Source organism: Leopardus geoffroyi, chromosome C1 (genome assembly GCF_018350155.1).
Source record: "Leopardus geoffroyi isolate Oge1 chromosome C1, O.geoffroyi_Oge1_pat1.0, whole genome shotgun sequence".
Classification (NCBI taxonomy): Eukaryota; Metazoa; Chordata; class Mammalia; order Carnivora; family Felidae; genus Leopardus; species Leopardus geoffroyi.
In genome coordinates, this window is record NC_059328.1 from 166,852,163 (window position 1) to 166,879,885 (window position 27,723).

Genomic DNA, 27,723 nt, shown 5'->3' on the forward strand with positions numbered 1-27,723 from the left:
ACTTTTTGTATTAGAGATTTCATGCTGTGCTATAGTATGAATTGTTGAGGTGTGAACTAAAAGCCTTTAAAATTAAGTGAGACTAATTAGAATGATTCATCATGTTCTAGGAAAATTAATATAGATATAAGATGTTTTTTGTTCTTAAAACATACCTGTTATTTTTACTCCTTCTTTTGTTTCTGCTGGTACACCAACACCAAACTCATTTTCTCCAGAGACTCGGAAGTAGTAAATTGCCCCTTCTTGTAAGTTGGTAACTTTGTAGGAGAGGCGGTTACAGTTGTTGGTCACAGAGACCCATGCTTTCTTACTGGCCTCACGTTTTTCTATGTGGTAATTCTTCACTGGTGCTCCACCATCGTTTTCCGGAACATCCCAGGATAACACTGCAGACTCTTTGGTTATATCATGTACAGTAATACTGGCCGGAGGACCAGGAGAATCTAAAACTTTGACAACTAAAGTCAGTGAAGCAGCGTTCAAAATATTCTGAATTGTTAATGTGTATTTTCCAGAATCACTTCTGTTGGCATTTTCAATAGTAAGTGATGTGCGAGAGTCTGTGGAATCAATATAAGCTCTAGTACGGAGGTCAGTGTCTGGCTTACTCCATGAGACACTAGGTACTGGTCTTCCTCGGAAAGGTACGGTCATGGTAAATGAGGAACCAGCCTTGACAATCAAGGTCTTCTTCATTTCACTGTCAAGTTCAAATACAGGTTCTTCTTCTCTTTCTTTTGCTATTTGGGGATCAGAGCTATCACTGGGATCACTAGCACCAACCTTATTGATAGATCTTACTCTGAAAACATATTCAGCTCCTGTTGTTAGTCCACTTATGGTATATTCTGTGCCTCTTAAGTTCTGAATGGCAGTTTCCCATTCAGTCTCATCAGATTTTTTGTATTCTACAGTGTATCCAGTTACTGGGGCCCCACCATCAAACAAGGGCTTAACCCAGCTAATAGTTATATTTGTCTTGCCTGAGTCCACAATTCTGGGTTTGGATGGAGGAGATGGTAAGAACACTGGATCTTCTGCCCGAATTAAGGGAGAGGGTTCACTTGGAAGGCTCAGGCCAGCAGCATTTTCCGCATAAACCCGGTACTCATATTCACATCCTTCCCGAAGTCCAGTTGATTTCACTCTCAGATCATAAACTGGTTTTTTGTTTACACGCACCCATCGTAGGCTGTTTTTCTCTCGCCTTTCAATTATATATCCAGAGATTTCACTGCCTCCATCACTCTCAGGTCTTGACCAGCAAAGTGTCATGAACTCTTTGGTCACAGACGTAATTTCCAAAGATGTGGGTGGACTTGGAACTGTAAATGGATCTAGTGCCTTTACTGCCACACTCTCTAGGGGCTCACCAACACCATATTTATTAACGCCTGTTACTCTAAAGATGTATTCATTGCCTTTGAGTAACTTGGTTACTTTACAGGATGTTGTCCTTAATTCTCCTTCACATATTGTCCATGCGAGGCGGCTCGTTTCACGTTTTTCTACAATGTAATAGTCGATGTCTGCACCACCATTTTCTTGGGGCGGTCCCCAGGAAAGAGAGCATTTCTCAGCTGTGAGGCCAGTTATTTCAAGTGGTCCTGCTGGTGGGCCAGGCTTATCAAGTACCTTGCAATTAATTGCCATAGACCGAGTTCCTGCAACATTCTTTAGTGTTAGTACATACTGCCCAGTGTCTCGTCTGACACAGTCTTTCACGGTTAACAGAGTATCATAGTCCGTTGAGACAATTTCTGTTCTTGCTCTTTCTTCAATTTCTACACCATCCTTGGCCCAGGAAATTACTGGCAGAGGTCGCCCTGCAATGTCTGCATGTATCTTAAGGACCTCTCCAGCTTTGACAACAATAACATCTCGGAACTTGACATCCATCATAATTCTTGGAGCCTCAACATCGTCTTTAACTGTAATGGGTCCAGTGGATTCAGATGGTTCACTAATGGAGTCGGCAGCATTCTTTGCAAAAACCCGGAATTCATAACGCTGATCTTCAGTAAGTTCAGTTACTTCAAAGTATGTTTCTTGTATGTTAGTAAAATTGCACTTCAGCCACCGGCCATCAGGTAGTTCTCTTCGTTCGACAATGTATCCTGTGATCTTAGCTCCACCATCATAATGTGGTTTAGACCATTTAAGTGACACTGATTTTCTTGTGATATTTGTGACTTCAGGTTGTCCAGGAGGGTCACAAGGATCTCTTGCAGGGACTGGCTCACAAGACTTACTGCATTTACCAATTCCAGCAATATTCTCAGCATATACACGATACTCATACATCAGTCCTTCATCAAGGCCAGAGACTTTCATTTGAGTATCAGTGATGAGGATTTTATTTGCTTTTGACCAAAGAATACTGCTTCTCTCTTTATATTCAAGGTGATAGCCAATTACTTGACTTCCTCCATCATTTACTGGCACTTGCCAGGTTACAACCATGGTAGATTTTGTGGCATGTACAACTTTAGGAGTACCAGGAGGACCTGGGGGGCTGAATGGATACTCTGCAACAACAGGTGAAGATTCACTGTAGGAACTCTTGCCATAGCGGTTTTCTGCACAAACACGGAACTGATACTCACTTCCCGTTGTCAGACGAACTACTTTAATGGATGTTCTTGCAACTGCTTGTGAGACTGTGTGCCATGTTGTAGAAGTGGTTTCTCTCTTTTCAACGATGTAATTGCTAATTTGGCAGCCACCGTCATAGTCTGGAGGAGTCCAAGATATTGTTACATTGTCACAGCTAACTTCATCAATATGTACAGGTCCTGGAGGTCCTGGTCTGTCAAGGACAATTACAGTAATAGGAACTGTTATGGATCCAGCACTGTTTGAAACACATAATTCATAAGTTCCAACATCTTCCCTTGAAGCTTCCTTAATAGATAGTGATGTTACAGTCTTTGAAGAAGAAACATTGACCCTTGTGGTTTCTTTAAGAATCTGACCATCTTTTTTCCAGCTTACAGTAGCTTGAGGTCTTCCTTTAAACGGAACATCAATCTTAAGTTGGTCTCTAGCCTTTACATTGAAAGTATTGAAAGGAAGCTCAACTGAGGGCTTTATTTCAATATCCCTTGCAATTACTGGCACTCCAAGTTGTCTTGGATCACTTCGTCCCTTTTCATTAACTGCAGCTACCCTGAAGGTATACTCTTCTCCAGCAGTTAGCCCAGATATAGTTGCTTCTAGAGTCTTGACTTGTGTGCAGGTGCTCCATTTTTCACTCCCTTTAGTCTGCATTTCAACTACATAACCAGTAATTTTGCTGCCACCATCACTTTCTGGTTTCTCCCACTTAATTGTAGCTGTGTTACGAGTCACATCGACAAGAGTTACTCTTCCAGGTGGGAGGGGTGGTTCAGAAACTTTAACAGGTTCAGCTGTTTCAGCTGGCAAACCAATCCCGTATTCATTGGAAGCCAAGACTCGGAAGTAGTAAGAACATCCTTCTTGTAGATTTTCAATTTTAAAAGAATTCTTAGTGCAATTGTTTGTAACAGTAGCATATGCTTTTCTTGTAGTTTCCCGTTTTTCAACAATGTAGTTTGTAATCTTAGCCCCACCATCAATAAGTGGTGGTTCCCAAGACAACGTCACTGAGTCTTTCTTTACCTCTCTTACATTCAAATTCACAGGGGCACTGGGCGAGTCAAGAACTCTGACGTTAACAAAAGCTGTTTTGGAGCCACTGTTATTTTCTAGTGTCAGATTATACCGACCGCTATCAAATCTGGTAACGTTATCAATTACCAACATTGTGTATGAGCTGGTCACCTCAATCTGGGCCCTCTCAGTGAGAACGCCTTCGGCCTTTTCCCATTTAACTTCAGGCTCTGGTCGACCTTTGATTGTGACAAATAAGCGTAAAGTAGTACTTGCACGCAGAACGACCACCTTTCTGAGATCAGCATCAAGTTCTATTTCTGGTGGCTCTAGCCTCTCTTTAGCAACAACCGAGCCAGGTATAGTTGCAGGTTCACCTACACCTTCAGAATTGATGGCACAAATACGGAAGTTATATTCAGTATTTTCTTTAAGCTTGGTCACTGTGAACTGCTTTCCTTGTAATCCTGTTGGTGGAGTGCAAATTGTCCATTCATCAGCCGCATCTTCTTTGACCTCAACAACATAGCCCTTGACAGGTGCGCCACCATCATAAATTGGCTTATTCCATGCCAGGGAGACAGAAGATCTGGAAGTATCTGTTACTTTTGGATTACTTGGTGGACCTGGTGGATACAAAGCATCACATGCACGATAGAAAACAGATGGCTCACTAGGTTCACCCACACCAGCTGCATTTTCAGCAGCAACTCTGAACTCATAGGAATGACCTTCGGTAAGGCCAGTTACTCTGAGTCGGAGATCTGTTAGTGTTTTCTTGTTGCACTTGGTCCATCTAATACCTTCCTTATCTCGTTTTTCAAGAATGTAGCCCTCAATTTCAGCACCTCCGTCATCCACTGGACGTGCCCATGTTACTACCATAGAGTCTTTGGTGATTGCTGAGGCTTCAGGTGGTGAAGGAGGACCTGGTGGTTTATAAGGATTACAGGCTATGACAGGCTCAGATTCCAAAGGCTCTCCAATTCCATATTTATTCACAGCCATGACACGGAAAATGTACTCATTACCAGGAAGAAGTTTAGTGACTTTGTAGTTAAGGGCCTGTACCTCAGTTGAAACCTGGGTCCAGGAGAGTCTGCTTGTTTCTCTCTTTTCAATGATGTAATGTGAAATACTAGCACCACCATCTTGTAAAGGTGGGTTCCATGCCAGGTAACATTTCTCAGCAGTCACTCCAGAAACTTTCAGAGGCCCTTCAGGGGGCCCTGGCCTGTCAAGTACCTTTACGGTAATTGGGATAGACTTTGTACCACCAACATTGCTGAGTTTCAGAATATATTGTCCTCCATCAGTACGTATGCAGTCTTTGACCACAAGAGTGGTTCTCTGAATAGTAGACTTAATTTCCATCCTAGCAGCTGTTTCTTCAAGCTCTCTTCCATCTTTTGACCAAACAATATCAGGTATAGGTTTGCCGCGGATATCAGCTTCAAGGACAAAAGTCTCTCCTGCGTGAACAACGATTACATCTTTATATTTTGGATCCATCGAGGCATTTGGTGCATCAATTTCATCTCTTGCAGTGATGGCACCAGTGCTTTCAGACGGTTCACTTAAGTTGCCAGCTGCATTTCTTGCAATTACTCTAAATTCATATCTTTGGTCTTCTACAAGTCCACTCACTGTAAATTCAGTTTCTAATACATTGGTAAAGCTGGCTTTCATCCAGCGGCCATCAGGTAGATCTTTCTTCTCTACAATATAACCTGTTATTTTGCTACCACCATCATAGGCAGGTTTCTTCCATTTCAGTGTGACATTGTTTCTTGTAATAACAATGGCTTCAGGGCGACCAGGTGGGTCACATGGATCACGAGCGACAAAGCATTCTGACACTTTGCTAGGCTTGCCAATGCCAACAATATTTTCAGCAGAAACTCTGAACTCATACTCAAGGCCTTCATCAAGCCCAGTTGTTTTGAATTTGGTGTCTTGAATGAGAGTCTTATTTAATTTGACCCATACAATGCTGTTCTTTTCTTTCTGTTCAAGATGGTAGCCAATAACTTTGCTACCTCCATCATTAACTGGCTCATGCCACTGCACAACCATTTGATCTCTTGAAATTGATGTCACAAAAGGAGTTCCAGGTGGTCCAGGTTCTTTAAATGGATATTGTACAATAACCGGTTTAGAATCCAGAGGGGCACTTTTTCCATACCTGTTTTCTGCAAAAATTCTAAACTGGTATTCAGTGCCTGTTTTCAGTTTGGTTACTTTTATCGTTGTTCTTGCAACTGTTGCTGATACTATATGCCACGTGGTGGTAGTCGTATCTCGCTTCTCTACAATGTAGTTGCTTATTTGGCAGCCACCAGTATAGGCTGGAGGTTCCCAAGATATGACCACAAAGTCTGCACTAACTTCATCAAACCTAACTGGTCCAACTGGAGGTCCAGGCTTTTCCAAAACAATAATGCTGAGATTTTCTGTTGCTGTACCTGCACTATTTGTTGCTGTTATAGTATATTTTCCAAAGTCATCTTTGTTACTCTCTTTAATGTGCAAAATAGTTGAAGTAGCTGTTTCCTCAACATTTACTCTTGTTGTCTGTTTAAGAGGTTCACCATCTTTGACCCATGAAATTGTAGGTCTCGGTCGGCCGATAACTGGAATTTCAATTTTAAGATCTTCCCCAGCTTGGACACTGTATGTGTTAAATGGTAACTTAAAACTAGGCTGTATAGTCAAGTCCTTGGCTATCACAGGAACACCAAGCACTCTTGGATCGCTTTTTCCTTTCTCGTTGTAAGCCTTGACACGGAACTGATATTCTTGTCCAGAGCTCAAACTAGTAACAACTGCGTTACAGACTTTGGATTCAGCCACAACACTCCATTTTTCTGTTCCTTTAGGCTGCATTTCAACAACATACCCCAAGACTCTGCTACCACCGTCATGTTCAGGTTTCTCCCACATCAACGAGGCACTGGTCTGGGACACATCAGTGAGTGTAACTTTTCCTGGTGGGGAAGGAGGTTCAGCAGCTTTCACAGCATCAACAGTTTCCACTGGAACACCAACTCCAAATTCATTTTCAGCCATAACTCTAAAGTAATAAATGGCTCCTTCTGTAAGATTCTCAACTTTAAAGCTTGTTTTACCGCATTTATTACTCACATTAGCATATGCTTTTCTGGTTGACTCACGTTTGTCAATAACATAGTTCTTGACCTTTGAACCCCCATCAATGACGGGTGGTTCCCATACCAGAAGGACAGAATCTTTTTTCACTTCTTTGACTGTCAAATTCTGTGGTGGTCCTGGGGTGTCAAGAACTTTCACAGTTACAAAAGCAGATTTAGATCCGCTGCTGTTTTCCAGCTTGAGAATGTATTTTCCAGCATCATTTCTATCACAGTTATCTATTGATAGTTGGGTATAGTTTACTCCCTTTTCAATTTGGACCTTATCTGTGAATTCACCTTCCTCTCGAGACCAGGTGATTTCGGGTGTTGGGCGACCTTTGAATGGAATGTGAATTCTGGCAGATCCACCAGCTCTTACAATGATTCCTTTCCTTAATTCAGAGTCAAGGTCAAGTTCAGGTGCTTCAAGTTTATCTTCTGGCTTCACAGTACCAGGAACTGATGTGGCCTCACCTAAACCAACTTTATTGAGGGCACAGACGCGTATTTTATACTCTTGGTGCTCGATGAGTTTTGCAATTTCAAATCGAGTGACTCTCAGGCCAGTCTGTGGAGTAACTATTTGCCATTCTTCTTCATCTGCTTTACAGATTTCTACTACATATCCTAGGATCTCACTGCCACCATCATAGATGGGCTTACCCCAGGCAAGTGTAATTGAATTTTTAGTGGTGTCTACAATGTGTGCATTTGTGGGTGGGCCAGGTTTGAACACAGGATCGCAAGCCTTGTAATAAACTGTAGCTGGACTTGGTTCTCCAACTCCAGCAGCATTTTCTGCAGAGACTCTGAATTCGTACTCGTGATCTTCTGTTAATCCCGTTACTCTTAGACGCAAATCTGTAATGCGGCGTTTGTTACATTTTATCCACCTAATGCCACTTCTGTCTCTTTTCTCTACAATGTAACCAATAATCTCACTTCCACCATCACTATCTGGACGGTTCCAACAGACGGTCATGGAATCCTTGGCAATGTTTGTGACTTCCAAGCTTTTCGGTGGTCCAGGAAGCACAAATGGATTTTTCATTAGTACTGGTGCAGATTCCAAAGGCTCTCCAACACCGTATTTGTTGACAGCCATTATACGGAAAACATATTCATTCCCTTCTAGGAGTTTGGTAACTTTCAGAGAATTGGTCACAACTTCCGAAGCAACAACAGTCCAGGCAAGTCGACTTGTTTCTCTCTTTTCAACAACATAGTGAGAAATGTCACTGCCACCATCTTGAAGTGGTGGAGACCATGTTAAAGAGCATTTTTCAGAAGTGACTCCAGTAACCTGGACTGGCCCTTCTGGAGGTCCTGGTCTATCTAATACTTTCACATTTACTGGGAATGACTTAGAACCTGCAACATTGGAAGCTCTTAAAATATACTGTCCACCATCAATTCTAATGGCATCCTTTATAATAAGTAAAGCCTTGAAATCTGTGTTCTTTATTTCACATCTGGCAGATTCTTCAACTTCCTTATCTCCTCGTAACCACTCAATGGTAGGTAGGGGCTTTCCATGGACGTCAGCCTCAAGCCTGAATGTTTCTCCAGCATTTACCACAATCGTGTCTCTGAATTTTGGATCCATTGAAATTCTTGGGAGTTCAACCTCATCCTTGGCAGTTATTGGTCCAGTACTGTCAGAAGGTTTACTTATTGCCCCAGCGGCATTCTTTGCAATGACTCTGAACTCATATCTTTGATCTTCAGTAAGACCTGACACAGTAAATTGAGTTTCAATGACATTTGTGAAGCTGGCTTTCATCCAGCGACCCTCCGGCAAATCACGTTTCTCTACAATGTAACCTGTAATCATACTTCCACCATCATATGCAGGTTTGGTCCATTGTAAAGTGATTTCATTTCTTTTAACCATTATTGCTTCTGGGGTTCCTGGTGGGTCACAGGGATCTCTGGCTACATAGCATTCAGAATTCTTGCTTGCTTTGCCTACTCCAACAATATTTTCAGCATAAACTCTGAATTCATATTCAATGCCCTCTTCCAGATTGAGTGCTTTAAACTGGGTGTCATGAATAATAGTTTTGTTGACTTTTGTCCATAAAATACTATTTCTTTCCTTTCTCTCAAGGTGGTAACCTATGACTGGGCTCCCACCATTATTGATTGGTTCATGCCACTGAATGACCATGGAGTCTTTGGAAATGGCTGTGGCAAATGGTGTGCCCGGGGGGCCTGGTTCTTTGTAGGGATATTGAGCTACAATTGGATCAGACTCCAAGGCAAAGCTTTGTCCATATCTGTTTTCAGCAAAGATTCTGAATTGGTATTCTGTACCAGTTTTCAGTTTGGTCACTTTGAGTGTGGTTCTGGCAACAGTAGCAGAAACTGTATCCCATACTGTGGTGGTTGTATCTCTTTTCTGAACAATGTAGTTGGTGATCTGGCAGCCCCCTGTATATACTGGGGGATTCCAAGATAGCGTAATACTTTCAGCACTGACTTCATCAAATTTAACAGGTCCTTTTGGAGGATCAGGTTTATCTAGAGTTGTAATTTCAATGGATGCTGTTTTCTGACCCACAACATTAGCAACTGTGATTCCATAATGTCCACCATCATCCTTATGAGTTTCTTTAATACTGAGTATAGTGAGGTCAGGTGAGTCTGTGACATTGACCCTTGTAGTCTGCTTCAGTGGAAGATCATCTTTAGTCCAGGTAATGGTTGGCTTAGGACGTCCAGCAATTGGCACTTCTATTTTCAAGTCTTGGCCAACCTGTACACTGTAATTGCTGAATGCAGGTCTTACATCTGGCTCAATGACCAGATCTTTGGCAACTATTGGAACTGCAAGGGACCTAGGATCACTTCTTCCCTTTTCATTTACAGCAACAACTCTAAAGAGATACTCTTCTCCCTGTGTTAGGTTAGTAATTACTGCTTCAAGGGACTTGACACGAGCACACTCTGACCATTTCTCACTGTGTTTAGCTTGCATTTCCACAATATACTGAATGATTTTGCTGCCACCATCATGTTCAGGCTTTGTCCAACTCAAAGAAACACTGTTTCTGGTGACATCTTCCACAGTTATTTTTCCTGGAGGTTGTGGGACTTCTGCAACCTTAATTGGATCAGCAGTGTGGGCAGGAAGGCCAATACCATACTCGTTCTCAGCTGTGACTCTAAAGTAGTAACTGCATCCTTCTTGGAGTTGATCAATCTTCCAAGAATTCTTATGGCAATTTGTTACAACTGCAGCATATGATTTTCTTGTGGCTTCACGTTTCTCAACAATATAATTTTTAATTTTGGATCCTCCATCCAAAAGAGGAGGTTCCCAGGTAATAGATACTGAGTCTTTAGTGATTTCTGTGACTTTCAGATTAACAGGTGGACTTGGTGTATCCAGGACTCTCACAGTAACAAAGGCAGACTTTGTTCCACTGCTGTTTTCTAACGTGAGAGTATATTTTCCACTATCGTATCGGTTGACGTTGTCAAGAACAAGAGAGGTGAAACTGCTAGTGACATCAATTATAGCTGCATCTCGGATTTCACCATCCATCTTCCCCCATTTAACTTCTGGTGTGGGACGACCTTTAATAGGAACAAATAGCCTTAAGGAGCCACCTGCCCTTATATTTATAATTTTCCTTAGTTCTAGGTCAAGCTCAATGTCTGGGGCTTCCAATTTTTCTTCAACTATAACAGGTCCAGGGACATCAGCATGTTCTCCAACTCCAGCTTTATTAATAGCACAGATACGGAAGTTGTATTCATGCTTTTCCAACAGCTTTTCTACTTCTATATTTGTTTTATTGATTCCAGTTGGTGGAGTGCACATTGTCCATTCACCAACACTCACATCACATTTTTCAACAATGTATCCTTGGATTTCACAGCCACCATCATATATTGGTTTGCTCCAAGAAAGGAAGACAGAAGATCTGGTAACATCTACAACTTTGGGATTGTTTGGAGGTCCTGGTTTATAAATAGGATCACAAGCCTTTTGGTAAGCAGAAGGTGGGCTTGGCTCACTAAGTCCAGCAGCATTCTCAGCTGAGACTCTGAATTCATAATCGTGATTTTCTATGAGTCCAGTTACTCTCAGGCGCAATTCTCCAATCAGGCGTTTGTGGCACCTTGTCCATCTAATGCCCTCCTTATCCCGTTTTTCAAGAACATATCCAAGAATCTCACTGCCACCATCAGATGCTGGTCTTTCCCATACAACAGTCATTGAGTCCTTGGTCACTGTTGTGATTTCTGGGGCCTTTGGCGCATCTGGCACTACAAACGGATTCTTGGCAATTACTGGTTCAGATTCAAGAGGTTCACCAACACCGTATTTGTTTACAGCCATTATACGGAAAACATATTCGTTGCCTTCAAGAAGCTTAGTAACCTTATGGCTGAGAGTTTGCACATTGGCATCAACCAGGGTCCAAACTAAGCGGCTGGTTTCTCTCCTTTCCACAATATAATTTATGATGTCACTCCCACCATCCTGTAGCGGGGGTTTCCAAGCTAGTGTGCATTTTTCTGCTGTCACTCCTGATACAACAACAGGTCCTTCAGGTGGCCCTGGTCTATCAAGAACTTTGACGTTTACAGTAACTGATCTCTCCCCTGCGACATTTTTGGCCTTTAGTATATAATTTCCACTGTCAACGCGTACTGCGTCCTTTACGCTGAGACTGGTGGCAAAGTCCGTGCTCTTTATTTCTAATCGGGCTGTATCTGAAAGCTCCTGATCACCTTTTACCCACTGAATAGTTGGTATCGGTTTGCCATAAATATCTGCATCAACCCTGAATGACTCGCCAGCATGAACCACAATCGTGTCTTTGTATTTTGGATCCATACTTATCCGTGGTGGCTCTACCTCATCCCTTGCTGTTATTGCTCCTGTGCTTTCTGAAGGCTCACTGAGCACTCCTGCAGCATTTCGAGCTATGACCCGGAACTCATATCTATGATCTTCAACTAGGCCAGTTACTTCAAACTGAGTGTCAATGACATTTGTAAAACTGGCCTTCATCCAACGACCCTCAGGCAATTCTTTCTTCTCAACAATATAACCAGTGATCTTGCTTCCACCATCATAAGTGGGTTTCTTCCACTGGAGAGTCACAGAATTTCGCGTGACAATAATTGCCTCTGGCCGTCCTGGTGGGTCGCATGGGTCACGAGCTACATAGCATTCTGACACCTTGCTTGGCTTGCCGATGCCCACGATGTTCTCTGCGGAGACTCTAAATTCATATTCAATGCCTTCATCGAGGCCAGTTGTTTTAAACTTGGTTTGAGGAATAGGTGTTTTATTTAACTTAACCCAGAGGATACTATTTCTTTCCTTGCGTTCTAGATGATAGCCGATGACTTTGCTACCTCCATCACTGACTGGCTCATTCCATTGTACTTCCATGCTGTCCTTGGAGGAGAGTGTTACAAATGGTGTGCCTGGTGGACCAGGAACTTTGAATGGATACTGGGCTACAACAGGCTCTGAATTGAGGTAGGTACTCTTTCCATATCTGTTTTCAGCTGCAATCCTAAACTGATATTCACATCCAGTCTTTAATCTGCAAGCCTTTATTGTTGTCCTTGCAACAGTAGCTGACACAATTTGCCAGGTGGTTGTGGAAGTGTCCCGTTTTTCTACAATGTAATTATTGATAGAACTCCCACCATCATACTTAGGTGGGCTCCAGGAAAGAGTAATACTATCAGCTGTCACTTCATCCATTTTAACTGGTCCAGTTGGAGGCCCTGGTTTGTCAAGAACAATAATATTAAGGGTTTCAGTAGCTTCACCAGCCGAGTTTGTCAATTTAACTGTGTAATGTCCAACATCTTCTCGGCAGGCTTCCTTTATTGTCAGTAGTGAATTATTTTCCGTGCTCTCTGCATTTACTCTAGTTGTCTGCTTCAGTGGTACATCATCTTTATGCCACGTAACAGCAGGTGTAGGGCGTCCAATGAATGGAACATCAACTTTTAGGTCTTCACCTGCCAGTACAGTGAAAGTATTGAACAGGAGTTTGAAGGCCGGTGGGATGACAAGATCTTTGGCAATCACTGGCACACTCAGTTGTCTAGGATCACTGATACCCTTTTCATTCTGAGCTGAAACACGGAAAGAGTATTCTTCACCCTGAATTAATCCAGTTATAGTGGCTTCGGTGACTTTGACTGTGGCACATGTGGCCCATTTGTCACTACCTTTGCTCTGCATCTCAACAATGTAGCCTAGGATTCGGCTGCCTCCATCATGCTCTGGTTTTTCCCAAGAGAGTGACACGCTATTTCTGGTGACATCCATCAAAGTTATTTTTCCTGGAGGAAGGGGTCGTTCTGATGCTTTCACAGATTCTGCAGTTTCAGCAGGCAGCCCGATGCCATATTCATTTTCAGCAAGAACCCTGAAATAGTAACTACACCCTTCTTGAAGCTGGTCTACCTTCCAGGAAGTCTTGTGGCAATTTGTTGCAACAGTTGAATATGCTTTTCTTGTTGATTCCCTCTTTTCAACAATATAGTTCTTTATTTTTGAACCACCATCAAGGAGGGGAGGCTCCCATGTCAATGTGACAGATGTCTTAGTGACCTCCTTTACCTTAAGATCCTGTGGAGGGCCTGGTGTATCTAGTACTCTAACATTGACAAATGCAGACTTGCTGCCTGAGCTGTTTTCTATAGTTAGTATGTATTTGCCACTGTCGAATCTGTTTACATTTCCAACAATGAGCAGGGTGTAAGAGCTTGTGGATTCAATGCTAGCTTTATCTAAAGATTCTCCATGTTCCCGGGTCCACTTCACCTCAGGTGCAGGCCTTCCTTTGATTGGAACAAAAAGTCTCAGGGTACAACAAGCCCTTATCGTAACAACTTTGCGCAGGTCAGCATCCAGCTCAATCTCTGGAGGTAGCATCCTATCTTCAGCCTTTGGAGTTCCAGGAACAAGTGCAGGTTCTCCCATTCCTTCAGAATTCATGGCATAGATTCGGATTTTATATTCCTGATTCTCTTTGAGGTTGGTGATGGTGTAAGAAGTTGCCTTGAGCCCAGCTGGTGGAGTGACAATCTGCCATTCATCTTCCTCTGGCAGGGCAATCTCAACAATATACCCAGTGATTTCTGAGCCACCATCATAGATTGGTTTATTCCAAGCAATTGAAATGGATGATCTGCTTGTATCTAGAACACGTGGGTTACCTGGTGGGCCGGGCTTAAACACAGCATCACAAGCTTTATAAAATGGACTGGCAGGACTTGGTGCACTAATTCCAGCAGCATTTTCAGCCATAATCCTGAACTCATATTCGTGTCCTTCTGTCAGTCCAGACACTTTATATCTTAAATCTGTAAGAGTCTTTTTGTTGCATTTAACCCAGCGTTGCCCAGCTTTATCATGTCGTTCTACAATATAATTGATGATTTCACTTCCACCATCAGAGTCAGGATGTCCCCAGCAGACAACCATTGAATCTTTAGTAATAGCTGTAACTTCAGGGTTTTTGGGTGGATCAGGGGGTCCATAAGGGTTTACTGCAAGCACAGGCTCTGATTCCAGTGGTTCTCCTACTCCATATTTATTTACAGCCATGACGCGGAATATGTATTCATTGCCTTTCAAAAGTTTAGTGACCTTTAGTTTGGTCACTTGGACTTCGGAGGCTACATTTGTCCATGCCAATCTGCTGGTTTCACGTTTCTGAACTATGTAATGATCAATTTTTGCACCTCCATCATCCAGTGGAGGCAGCCATGACAACACACATTTTTCTGATGTCACTTCGGATACAGTTAAAGGTCTTTCAGGTGGGCCTGGTCTATCAAGAACTTTGACATTGAAAATATGCTTAGCAAAACCACCAGGATTAGTTGCTGTAAGGGTATAGGCACCACTGTCTCTTCTTGATGAATCCTTGTTTACCAGATTAGTTGAGAAATCCGCAATTCTTATTTCTAACTTTGCTGTGCCTTCAAGCTCCTTTCCATCTTTGGTCCATTCCATTGTTGGAGGTGGGCGACCTGAGACATCAGCTTCTAGCTTGAATGTTTCACCTGCTTTTAATATAACTGTGTCTTTAAATTTAACATCCACCATTATCCTTGGTGCTTCCACATCATCCCTGCACGTGATAGCATCTGATGGCTCAGATGGTGGACTAATAGCACCAGCAGCATTTTTAGCAATGACACGGAATTCATAGGCAGCATCTTCTGTTAGGCCGCTGACTGTAAATTCATTCTCCAAAATGTTGCTGAAGTTGGCTTTCAGCCACCGTCCGTTGGGAAGGTCTCTCTTTTCAACTATATAACTAGTAATTTTAAAGCCTCCAGTATATTCAGGCTTAGCCCATTTAAGTGTCACTGTGTGTCTAGTAATATTTAGAGGAACTGGTTTCCCAGGTGGGTCAATGGGATCTAAAGCAAGCATGGGTTCAGATGGCTTGCTTGGCTTGCTTTTGCCTGCCATGTTTTCTGCGATCACTCGGAATTCATAAGCAATACCATCTGTAAGTCCACTTGATTTGAAAATGTTGCCTGGTACTAATGCTTTGCTCACAGTCTGCCAGAGAATACCATTTCGTTCTTTTCTTTCAATGTGATATCCTAAAATAGGGCTTCCACCATCAGTAAGAGGTTCATGCCAGCTAATTGTTATTGAATCCTTGGTAACCGCTGTCACCTGAGGGGTCCCAGGAGGCCCAGGAACCTTAAATGGATAGCTGGCAACTACAGATGCTGAGGTGATTGGTGGTCCAACTCCATATCTATTTTGAGCTTTTACCCGGAATTGATACTCCACTCCAGTAGTAAGGCGAGTGGCTTTATAGGTAGTGCGTATAACGGTGGTGGCTAACTCAACCCACGTGGTACTGTCAGTCTGTCGCATTTCTACAATATAGTTGCTTATTGGTACACCTCCATCGTTCTCAGGTGGGTCCCAAGAGAAGGTTACAAAATCAGATGAAACTTCATCAAATTTGATTGGTCCAGTAGGTGGCCCTGGGATATCATGGACTTGAATGGTGATGGTATCACCAACCTCTCCTACAATGTTTCTTGCTGTTAATGGATAGGGCCCACTATCACTTCTTACACACTCATTGATATTTAAGATGGTTGAAGTTGCTGTATTTTCAACATTAACTCTCTGTGTCTGTTTAAGAATTTGGTCTCCTTTTTTCCACGTAACTGTGGGCTTTGGTCGACCAAGCACTGGAATTTCAACTTTGATGTTGTCACCGGCTCTGGCAATGACTAATTTCTGATAAATGCCACGGAGGTCCAATTCTGGAAGCGATGTCTGCTCCTTAACAATGACAGGTCTGCTTTCTCTAGGTGCACTTCTTCCTGCACTGTTCACTGCCATCACTTGGAAGGTGTATTCTTCCCCTTCGGTTAGATTCTTCACAACACATTCTAACCCTTTCACAGTTGTGATATGGGTCCATTGGTCAGAGCCTTTTCTCTGGGCTTCAATCACATAGCCAGTGATCTTACTGCCACCGTCGTGCTTTGGTTTAGGCCATGCTAGGCTGACTGTGCTCTTAGTTATGTCCATAATGTTAAGACTGTCAGGTGGTGATGGTGCTTCGGAGGCTTTTACAGGTTCTGTTGTTTCTGCTGGCTCACCAATTCCATATTCATTTTCTGCCATCACTCTGAAGAAGTATTCACATCCTTCAGTCAAGCCAGTAACTTTATATGTGCATTTATGGCACTTAGTGGTGGCTGTGGAGTAAGATTTCCGTGTTGCTTCTCGTTTTTCCACAATATAGTTTGTTATACGTGAGCCCCCATCTATCAGAGGGAGGTCCCAGTGGAGGGTGACACTGTCCTTTGTGATGTCCGTAGGCCTTAGGTTAAGGACAGGTCCTGGGGTATCCAAGACTCTGACATTAACGAAGCCACTTTTCTTCCCAGCAGGGTTTTCAATGGTCATGACAAATTTACCAGTGTCGTATCTGTTACATTCTGGTATAATCAAAAGAGTAAATGATTCCGTGTTCTCAATGTTAGCTCGGCTTTTAAGGTTGATACCGTCTTTGGTCCATGTCACTTCAGGAGCAGGACGACCTTTAATTGGGACGAATATTCTAATGCTGAGTCCTGCTCTAACAACAAGTGTTCTTCGAAGCTCAGCATCTAGTTCAAAATCAGGAGCCATTTCCCGTTCTACAATTTCAACATCTGGAATCACTGCTGGCTCCCCAATACCTGCATCATTGATGGCTCTGATTCTAAAATTGTATTTTTCTTTAGTCTGAAGATCAGAGACAACAAATTGAGTGATTCGGAGAGCAGTTCCTGTTGTGTCTTTTATCCAGGCCTCATCTCCTACTTTTTGATGCTCTACAACATAACCAGTGATTTCAAGTCCTCCATCATAATGAGGCTTGCCCCAGGCCAAAGAAGCAGATTTCTTCGTAGTATCAGTGATGTGTGGATTTGAAGGTGGTCCTGGGGGATCTGAAATAGAAACAAAGACATAAAAATGTATATTAAGAGTTTAGCTTTTGGATAACTTCTATGAAATATTGGTACTCCCACATGAGTGATGTTGAAAAAAATAAATACTAACATGCTACATCTTTCATTAGAACAGGATTTGAAGCATCACTAGGTGGACCAATTCCTGCTTTGTTTTCTGCACTGACACGGAATTCGTAGGTATTTCCTTCTTGCAGTCCTGTTACTTTGCATCTGAGATCTGAAACTGGCATCTTTGTTGCTCTCACCCATCGCAAGCCTTTCTTTTCTCTCCTTTCAATGTGATATCCTGTGATTTCACTACCACCATCATCAGCTGGTCTTTTCCAGCTGACAGTGGCAGTGTTTTTAGTGACATTTGAAACCTCTGGTTTTCCAGGAGGGCCAGGGGGACCTGAAAAGGAAGTAAATTTATGAGAAATCCATAATTTCACAAACTGTGCTACAAATGTTAACAGGTCAGTTGTCTTATACGCTCTACATACCAAATCTGTCTACCATTTTGACAGGTTCAGACTGTACAGGTTCTCCTTTCCCATACTGGTTTACAGCTGAGACTCGGAAGATGTACTCATTTCCTTGGATAAGTTTGGTTGCCACATGCCTGCAAGACTGGATATCTTCAGCAACCACTGTCCACAAAAGTCGGCTGGTCTCTCTCTTTTCAAGAACATAGGACTTAATCGGTGAGCCACCATCTTCCAATGGAGGTGTCCACGTAAGTGTTGCTTTTTCAGCAGAAACATTACTGATTTCAATGGGACCTGGGGGGCCAGGTACATCGAGGACTGTTACCTTCACATGTTCTTCCTTTGTGCCAAAAGGATTGGTAGCAGTAATGGTATATTCACCAGCATCTTTTCTAGTGGCGTACTTGATAGTAAGCATGGAAGATGTTGGAGTCGAAGATATCTGAACGATATCTGATGGTCTAATGTCTTTTCCGGCCCTAGACCAACTTGACTTTGGAAGGGGCTTGCCAAGAATGCTAATGGCACTCAAAACAATGGTATCTCCTGCTTTAATTGTTAGCCCATCTTTTATTGTGGGATCAAGGACGATGGTTGGTGCCTCTGCAAAGAAAAAAAAAACATTTTAATCAAAAAAGGAAGGCAGCTTGATTTGCCATTTTTTATATGTATAAAAGGTAAAATACACCTACCATATTCATCCTTGCAAATAATGGTTCCTGTACTTTCTGATGGGGCACTGATAGCACCTGCTGTATTCTTCGCTCTAACTCTGAATTCATATTTCCCACCTTCAACAAGGTCAGTTACGGTAAAGGCACAATCTGGGACATTAACATGGTTGGCTTTCGTCCAAGATTTGGAAGGTAGATCCCGCTTCTCCACTATATAGCCAGTCAACTTATGACCACCATCATATTTGGGTTCAGTCCAGATGAGGGTCACCGAATTCCTTGTTACATTAATAACCTCAGGTTTGCCAGGAGGATCTAAAACAAAGCAAAAGAGTCAGTCAAATACCGATGTTTTTTTGTTTGTTTTGTTTTCATGCAGAAAATACACACAGACTTTTCTTTGTATAGTGACTTACCAATTGGATCAAGTGCCACAACTGGCTCTGATGGCAGGCTTGGCTTGCCTACTCCTGCTAAGTTGATTGCCATAACTCGGAATTCATATTCAAGACCTTCAGTTAATCCAGTCACTTTGAAGTCTCTCATCCTAATGGGAGTCTTGTTAGCTCTCTTCCACAAAAGGCTGTTCCTTTCCTTGAACTCAATATGATATCCTACAAAAAAGACCAAGTGAATTTGTCAATTCAGGTAGAAAATACGAATGTCACCTGTGTTTTAAATATATGTTTTTGCCCAAATGGTTAATTTGTGGACATAATATGGAGTAAATAGTCATTCTTGCTAGTATCTACAATTTTATTACCCTAGGGCATAGGGCTATTCTCTCTTACAATCTGTGTATTTATTGCATCTTCTGTTGAAAAATCCTAACTTACAAAAATAGATATCACTAAGAAAGCCTTTTCTTGTTAACTATTAGGAGATTTTCATTGAAATCAAGTATTAGCTTAATTAATGCTTAATGTATGAATGTATAATATACTGAAAGGAAAAACATTATTATATACGCAGGTAGTGCTATAAATAAGGAACACACATTCAGCTTGTTTTCAGGGAGGAAGATGTGGAAGCAACATTAATGTACAAGCTGTGGGATAAGAGCAAATTAAATACCTGTAATTGGAGAGCCACCAGTTTTCCTGGGGTCAGTCCAAGTTAGAGATACTGAATCATGTCTGACATCTACAATATTGGGAGGTGGGGGAGCATCAGGCACATCTAGGAAAAAGTAGATAATGCAAGATTTACAATATGGAACTTCCTCAAAAACATGTTTTGCTTTGTGTTTTCTGACTCTGAGACACTTACCAAATGGATGTTTAGCAACAATTGGCTCTGATTTCAGGCCTTCTCCTACACCATATTTATTTTCGGCACTGACCCTGAAGGTGTATTCCATGCCCTCATGAAGTCTGGTTACTCTAAAGGTAGTTTTCTGAACAGCTGAGGCACATGTCACCCACTTGTTGTTTACAGAATCTCTCTTCTCTAGGATATAGTTGGTGATTTCAGAACCTCCATCATCTTTTGGAGGACCCCACTTTAAGGTCATGGCTTCTGCTGTGACTTCATCAAATTTGATTGGCCCGGTGGGGATGCCAGGCTTGCCAACAACTTTTATAGAGAGAGTTCCTTCCTTGGTGCCAGCAACATTCTTTAGTGTGATTGTATATTTTCCAGCATCAGATTTTTGGCAATCATATACCACAAGAGTTGTGTTAACGGCAGATGACTCAACACTGACTCTTGTGTCAGTTGCTAGAGGATCTTCCCCTTTCTTCCAAGATACAGATGGAACCGGCTTGCCTTTTATGGGGATCTTAAGACGGAAGTTGCTGTTTTCTTTTGCCAAGTAGCACAAGTCAGGTATATCCTTTAAGTCAAGGTCCGGAGCCACTGTAAAACAGCAGAGATAAATTATTGTTATTTTTCAGACCAGGCAATTAATTTTTTCAGATCATTATAATTTGTAAAGGGTGTTTATATAAGCCAGTGAGTAGGGCTCAAGCATGCACTTTTGATAACAATAAAGGGAAAATGAAGATGCATGGCTTACAAACATCATCCTTTGCCACAGCACTGATTTCACTTGGGGTTCCTTCTCCATTTTCATTCTCAGCACTCACTCTGAAGGTATATTCCTTCCCTTCACTCAGATCTTTTGCAGAATATTGTAAGCTTAATGATTTCATAACACGTTGCCACTTATTATCTTCAGTCAGGAAATCCACTACATATCCGATAATTCGACTTCCACCATCACTGTGAGGCTTTTTCCAGCCTATGCTACAAGATGACTTAGTTACAGACCTCACTTTCAGGTCCACAACTGGTCCAGGGGTTTCTAAAGCAAAGAAAACATGATAAGTCTAAGCCCCAGATAACTACGGTAAGAGGTCACTCAAAATGATGGGGAAGTCGCTCATATGCTTACGGGAAGCTTTGACGGCATCACGTGTTTCACCAGGATCACCGATGCCATACTCATTTTCAGCAAACACCCTGAAGAAGTAGGATTTTCCCTCTTCCAAGTTAGATACTCTGAAGCTTGTTTTTGAGCACTCAGTTGTCACTGTTGACCAGGACTTCCTCTCCGCATCACGTTTTTCTACCACATAGTTTATGATGGGACTTCCACCATCAACAATGGGAGGATCCCAAGTAACATAGGCAGAATCTTTGGATATTTCCTTAACAGTCACATTGACAGGTGGCCCGGGAGTATCTGGATAAAGAGTGGGTATATAAGAAAGGAATATGTAAAAAATACATAAGCTACATTTTTAGCGTATGATTTTTTTTCAAACAGACTTACCAAGCACTTTCACTACAATGGTATACTCCTTTTTACCACAGCTGTTCTCCAGAGTCAAGATATATTTTCCTGCATCATATTTGTTCACATTTTCACAGCGCAAGAAAGTGTCAAAGTCCGTTGACTTTATATCAAGTCCAATCCTTTCTCTTAGATTGACGTTTGGTTTAGACCAAGTTATCTTTGGAGGTGGACGTCCTTTTACTGGTACATACAGTCTCATTGTAACTCCAGCACGTAATATGAGTGTTTTTCTCAAATCCGCGTCAAGTTCTCCCTCAGGTGGAACTGTTTAAAGTTAATAATTTAATGGTCAAATGTTATTTCTAAGGACTAGCCTTATCATTCCTAAAATATGTTTCTTTCTCACAACTGATTTCTTGGTCTTTTTTTTTTAATGTTTATTTATTTTTGAGACAGAGACAGAGCACGAATGGGGGAGGGGTAGAGAGAGAGAGGGAGACACAGAATCTGAAGAAGGCTCCAGGCTCTGAGCTGTCAGCACAGAGCCCGACGCAGGGCTTGAACTCACGGACCGTGAGATCATGACCTGAGCCAAAGTCGGACGCTTAACTGACTGAGTCACCCAGGCGCCCCTGATTTCTTGGTCTTTAAAAAATCCTCAAAACTTTTATCAACTATTTCAGTACTCTATAGTTATTGTTGATCTTTCTATATTCTAATATCCTGTAGGCTAAATCAAGTTTTTCCTGGAGAACCTGTACTTTCTCTTCTCATGAACCTTCCATATTCTCAGACTCTCTCTATATTAAATGTAGATAATTGATTCTTGGCTCTCTTCCATTCTTGTTTTTCTCATCTATATTCAGTGAAGGCTCTCTGCTGTATACTCTGTCTTTATTTCATCATGGGAAGAAAAGTACATTGGGGGTGAAGTATAATACCAAGTAATTTAAAATAAAGGGAGAAATGGTTATGGGGAATAAGTGAATAGAAGAAATGGTAAGAAGGGAAATTAGGATGGAGAGGCTATGATTACATACTTATGAAGACAGGTGGATTAGAAGAGAAAAAACTTTTAGAATGATAAATAGCTCACTACTTATTTAAAAAAATCTATTTTCAGAATAAAATTCCTATATTCCATATTCTTTTCAAGACATTAATTCTCACATAAATATGAAAAGGTTTTCAAAACCACAGATGAGCTTGCATTCCATTTGATCTGTATATGATACCATAAAATACCAACACACCTCTCCTACGATGTAGTCCTAAAGATATCAACTCAAATGCTTCTAAAAACAAATCTACATAAGGGAGTTTTGTACTGCATTTTATAATATGACTGATGAGAAAAACTCTATGTATTTCTCCCGGTAATACTTACTTAAGATGTCCTTGGGACAGTGTTTGTCTGGCACATCACTGGGGTCACTGTATCCAATCTTATTAACAGCATACACACGGAACTGATATTCTGTGTTCTCCATTAGGCCGGTAACCTCAAAGCGGGTTTTCTGTAGCTTCTGTGGTAAATTGCACCTCACCCAGTTATCAGAGTCAGCTCGTTTTACTTCAACAAGGTAACCAATGATAGGGCTACCACCGTCATAGGCTGGCTTGCCCCAAGATAGACTCACAGAGCTACGGGTTGTATCATATACTTTAGGAAAAGCTGGAGGACCAGGAGGATCTGAGGATAAATAATAGAAAATGTTCATTAAAACCTCATTCCTGGTTGTTCAGTGCTGATTATAACCTAAGATACAGAACTCTTTCATGAGAACTTACACAGAGGGTCCTGGGCATAAGCAGCTTTGGATGCATCACTGGGTTTGCCTGGTCCAGCCTTATTTATAGCTGTAACTCGGAACTCGTATTCAGTGCCTTCTTGGAGACCTGTTGCTTTTATTGTTCTTTCTATTACAGGTTTTCTGTTGACCTTAGTCCAGTTAACTGCCTGGGTTTCTCTCTTTTCAAGCAAATAGCCAGTGATGGGTGAGCCACCATCATCTGCTGGTGGTTTCCAGCTTACTGTCATGTGATCTTTGGTTATGTTGCTAATAACAGGAGGATCACAGCGCCCGGGTGGATCTGCAGAGATTGATTGAAAAGTTAATATGGCAGTCTAAAAGGTAAATGTTTAAAAAGTAAAATGAAAAACTAAAAGAAAATGTTCTTACTGTATGGGTTTTTGGCAATTGCTGGTTCAGTGAAGATTGGATCGCCCACTCCATATTTATTCTCTGCACAAATTCGGAACTGATATTCATGGCCCTCTATAAGTTTCTCCACGCTGCAGCTAGTGATGGGCACAGTGGCAGAGACCTGTGCCCAATTGGGTCTGCTCGTTTCACGTTTGTCAACAATATAGTTGGTGATTTCTGAGCCTCCATCTTCAAGAGGCGGTTCCCAAGAAAGCATTGCGCGATCTGAATACATTTTGTTGATTTTAACAGATGCTGGAGGACCTGGCTTATCTGAAAGAACAAGAAAGACAAGTGAAGTCTTACTAACACTTACTTTTACACTAACATGTAAAATGGGGAATGAGTAGATTGGAGGTCTGGAGACCTGGATTGGAGATTGGATGGTCTTTATATTGTCATTAACTTCCTGTATGACCTTGGAAGGTCCATAATTTTTCAAAATCTTAATTTCCTTATGTGTAAAATACGTAACTGGAATATATGACTTCTAATGCTCTTTTCAGCTCTAAAATGCCATTGCCCTGTGATGAGACTAATTCTCTGGTTATAAAAGATACATCAGGATATGTATTTTTTCTCACATATGATTTTGTAAATTCTATGATATCACATTAATCAAAGTAAAATATGAGATTCTAAATAAGCGCTTAGGTACCTAACACTTGAAGCTTAATGGTGGCTGATTTGGAACCACTCGAATTTTCGGCAGTAATGGTATAGTCTCCTGAGTCCTTTCGGTTCACACTGAACAGCTCCAGTGTGCAGTGGTTCCGCTTCATGGCCATCTTTATGCCTTCTGCTGGTTTCAGCAGTGTGCCTTCCTTCTTCCAAGACACTGTTGGCATTGGTTTACCAAAAACAGTAGCATCCAGGCAAACATTAGTTCCGGCTTTCACAGTAAGCAAAGATTTCATAGCCACGCTCAGGTCTATCCTGGGAGGAACTGGAAAGAAATAAGGATTTAATATAAGAAAAGGTATATTATATCATTTTTATTAATACAAGTAGAAAATTCATATGCTCGGTCTCTTTCAAGATGAGATTTTTAGAAGTAATATTCATTATAGAAGAATAGAGGTTTAATGTAGAAGTTTGATAATGCTGAAAATATAGAGATAAGTGAGTATCTTCCATGGTTTCAAAATCTTTCAATTTTCACTGTTATCATTTGGTGGCATTTCCTTGTCCCTGTGTGCCTATGATGGTTGAAATGATATGGTCTTTACAATTTTGTATTTTTTTTTAATGTTTGTTTATTTTTGAGAGGGAGACAGAGACAGAGTGTAAGCCAGGGAGGGGCAGAGGGAGAGGGAGACACAGAAATCTGAAGCAGGCTCCAGGCTCCAAGCTGTCTGCACAGAGCCCGATGCGGGGCTCGAACCCACAAACTGCGAGATCATGACCTGAGCCGAAACTGGAAGCTCAACAGACTGAGCCACACAGGCACCCCTTGTATCTGGTTTTTGAGTTTAACATGCTATGAAGATTCTCCATAATCATAATTTTTAGTTGTCTGTATCCAAAGTACCTATCATTTTACTTGGGTTTTTTTTCCCTCATGATGTAGATTTAGTTTTTTATTAGGAGAAATATACATTACGAGTACTTTCCACCTTTGCATATATAATACTGAACAGAATCTTACCATTTTCTGCCTGGATGGTCACTGGATCAGAAGGTTCAGAGGGCTGGCTAATGTTCACTGCGGTCTTGGCAATTGCTCTAAACTGATACTGAGCATTCTCTTCTAAGCCAGTGGCTGTGTACTCTTCCTGGGGAATCTGGTGTGGTGTAGTATTGCACCGTACCCACTTATCGCCAGGCAGTTTGCAAGCTTCTACAAAATAGCCAATAATTTTGCTGCCTCCATCATGCTTTGGACGAGCCCAGATGAGGGACACAGTACTCTTGGAAACATCAATAACTTCAGGCTTTCCAGGAGGATCTAAAACCAAAAGAGGTATTCTCAGCATTTATCGTAATTGCAGAAGTTGTAAACTTCCGTATTTCTCATTATCACCCAGAAATGTTGAGAATATTTCTGAATAGAAGTAGTAATCTTCAGAGACTCCAAGGTTTAAATATATTCCCATAATACTAACAAAAAATTACTCACCAACTGGCATTCTTGCAGTTACATATTCTGTTGGTTTGCTGGGTGGACTGGATCCAGCTTTGTTCAGTGCATAGATTCTGAATGAATACTCAAGACCTTCTACAAGGCCAGCACAAGGATATTCAGTTGACCGGACAGGAGTATCATTAGCTTTTACCCAGAGCAAACTGTTTCTTTCTTTGCGCTCAATCAGATAACCAGTAATGGGACTTCCTCCATCACTGTCTGGTCTGTCCCATGCCACAAATATGCAGTCTTTGTTGACTTTAGTGACTCGTGCATTCTTTGGTTCACTAGGAACATCTGGAGATGAAGACAAGGGAAATGTCAGTTTTTATCTTAGGTAAGAGACTAGAAAGAAAACAATTTTTTTCTTCCTGAAAGAAACATACCAAATGGGAACTTAGCCAGCATCTTTGGAGATGGCAGAGGCTCTGAAATGCCAAATCGATTTTCTGCACGGACCCGGAAGATATACTCCTGGCCTGGGATCAGTTTTCCAACTCTGCAGGAAGTTTTTGTCACCGAAGCTAGAGCTGTCACCCAATCACCTCGGCTCACATCACATTTCTCCACTATGTAATTGGTGATGTTACTGCCTCCATCCTCCAGAGGGATGTGCCATGAGAGGGAGCAAGCATCAGCGTCTATGTCAGTAATGTCAAACGGAGGCTGAGGGGGCCCCGGAGCATCTGCATAGACCAAGAGGAAAGAAATGTATAAGAACAGGGATTTGATAGGAAAATAATGTTGCCGATTTTCATATTCAGATAGCCATTTGTCTAATGCTTGACCTACCCATGACGATAACTTTGATTTTTTGAGTGTCTGTCCCAGAACTGTTTTCTGCAGTGAGGCTGTAGTAGCCACTGTCTTTCCTAGTAACATCTTTTATGATCAGGATGGAAGAACTGTCCGCTTTATGCACTGCCAGGTGGCTGGATGTGACGACTTCATCTTCTCCTTTTTTCCACTTACAGATCGGATGAGGCTTTCCATACACATGGGCTTCAACTCGGAGTTTCTTCCCAGCTTTAATAGTAATTTGCTCCGGCATAAGGATCTTTGGAGGCACTAAAAGTAGAATAAAAATTCATTAACCTTGCAGGGAGGTTAAATTTCCTCTGGTGGGGCGACCACACTAGTATTTCTCAACTTGTGGGTTGCAACCCATTAATGGGTTCAAATTGATGTCTGCATTACAGCTAATATTTTTTTTAAAAGAATAAGATTGAATCGACGAGAAAATATTAGGGACAAGTCTGGATGTCCAAAGGAAATTCTAATCAACTTTTGTCACATGATGAAATGAGACAATGACTACTTACACAGCTGTTCTTTGGCCTCATATACTCCTTCAGCTTCTCTTGGCAAACTGACTCCAACAGCATTTCTGGCCACTACTCTAAATTTATACTTCTTTCCTTCCTTTAGGCCAGTGACAACAAGGCTGAGATCTTTTACCACTGAGTACTCTGTCCAGCGATCTGCAGGCTGCTCCTCTTCCCTGTAACTAATGATGTAGCCATCAATTTTAGCACCTCCATCACGCAGGGGAGGTAGCCAGGCTAATGTAGCACTGTTCTTCGTCATTTCAGTAACTTCTAGTTTCCTTGGGGGATCAGGCTCACCTGGAAGAGAAGTGCGATTTAGAAAAACTGTCCAGGTAGCCTAATCAAATCCCCGTGTTACCACCTATACATGTTTGAGTATGCCACTTGCTTTGAAGCATACAGGAACTATAGTTCAGTATGTTGAAAGTGAATACTACAAGACGGGGCAGATTAAAAATGTCTTTAATGAGTTAGATAGTTGTTTGTACTGTTTGTGTTTCTACAAATGAAAGCCCTTTCAGTGTTTGGGACCTCAACCTTGCCAAAGTAGGAGACCAGAGCTAAAAGGAGGCAAAAAGAAATTACTTACTTAGAGGATCTGATGCTAGCACTGGTTTGGGGACGTCTGCAGGCACACCGGGGCCGTACTCATTGACAGCAGTTACTCTGAAGAAGTACTCATTGCCAGGGACAAGATTGGTGACTTGGAAGCTTGTTTTCTTAACTTCTGGGGTGACTGTTGACCACGTCTTTCTATCTGCCTCACGTTTCTCCACAATATAATGTGTCACTTGGCTCCCACCATCATTCTCAGGAGGGGCCCAGGAAATGTGGCATGATGTTTTCGTGACATCTGAAACTTTTAAATCAGACACAGGTCCAGGAGTATCTGTAACA

At 41.7% G+C, this 27,723-nt stretch overlaps 1 protein-coding gene across 3 annotated transcripts in view; it reads right to left on the minus strand.

Annotated features, from left to right (window-relative positions):
* Window positions 1-27,723, minus strand: part of TTN (titin) — a 276,655-nt gene that overhangs the window by 33,548 nt on the left and 215,384 nt on the right. For all 3 annotated transcript variants that reach the window (XM_045480371.1, XM_045480370.1, XM_045480369.1), the window contains 20 exons: window positions 27,416-27,715; window positions 26,821-27,123; window positions 26,291-26,566; window positions 25,885-26,184; window positions 25,493-25,795; window positions 25,022-25,321; window positions 24,032-24,319; window positions 23,350-23,646; window positions 22,958-23,260; window positions 22,554-22,859; window positions 21,203-21,490; window positions 20,822-21,112; window positions 20,444-20,731; window positions 19,696-20,283; window positions 19,501-19,605; window positions 18,843-19,040; window positions 18,445-18,741; window positions 17,768-18,355; window positions 17,374-17,676; window positions 156-17,261 (listed from right to left, as the gene is read on the minus strand). In XM_045480371.1, the coding sequence (XP_045336327.1) occupies window positions 156-17,261; window positions 17,374-17,676; window positions 17,768-18,355; window positions 18,445-18,741; window positions 18,843-19,040; window positions 19,501-19,605; window positions 19,696-20,283; window positions 20,444-20,731; window positions 20,822-21,112; window positions 21,203-21,490; window positions 22,554-22,859; window positions 22,958-23,260; window positions 23,350-23,646; window positions 24,032-24,319; window positions 25,022-25,321; window positions 25,493-25,795; window positions 25,885-26,184; window positions 26,291-26,566; window positions 26,821-27,123; window positions 27,416-27,715 (23,028 nt within the window). The remainder of the gene's footprint in view (window positions 1-155; window positions 17,262-17,373; window positions 17,677-17,767; window positions 18,356-18,444; window positions 18,742-18,842; window positions 19,041-19,500; window positions 19,606-19,695; window positions 20,284-20,443; window positions 20,732-20,821; window positions 21,113-21,202; window positions 21,491-22,553; window positions 22,860-22,957; window positions 23,261-23,349; window positions 23,647-24,031; window positions 24,320-25,021; window positions 25,322-25,492; window positions 25,796-25,884; window positions 26,185-26,290; window positions 26,567-26,820; window positions 27,124-27,415; window positions 27,716-27,723) is intronic.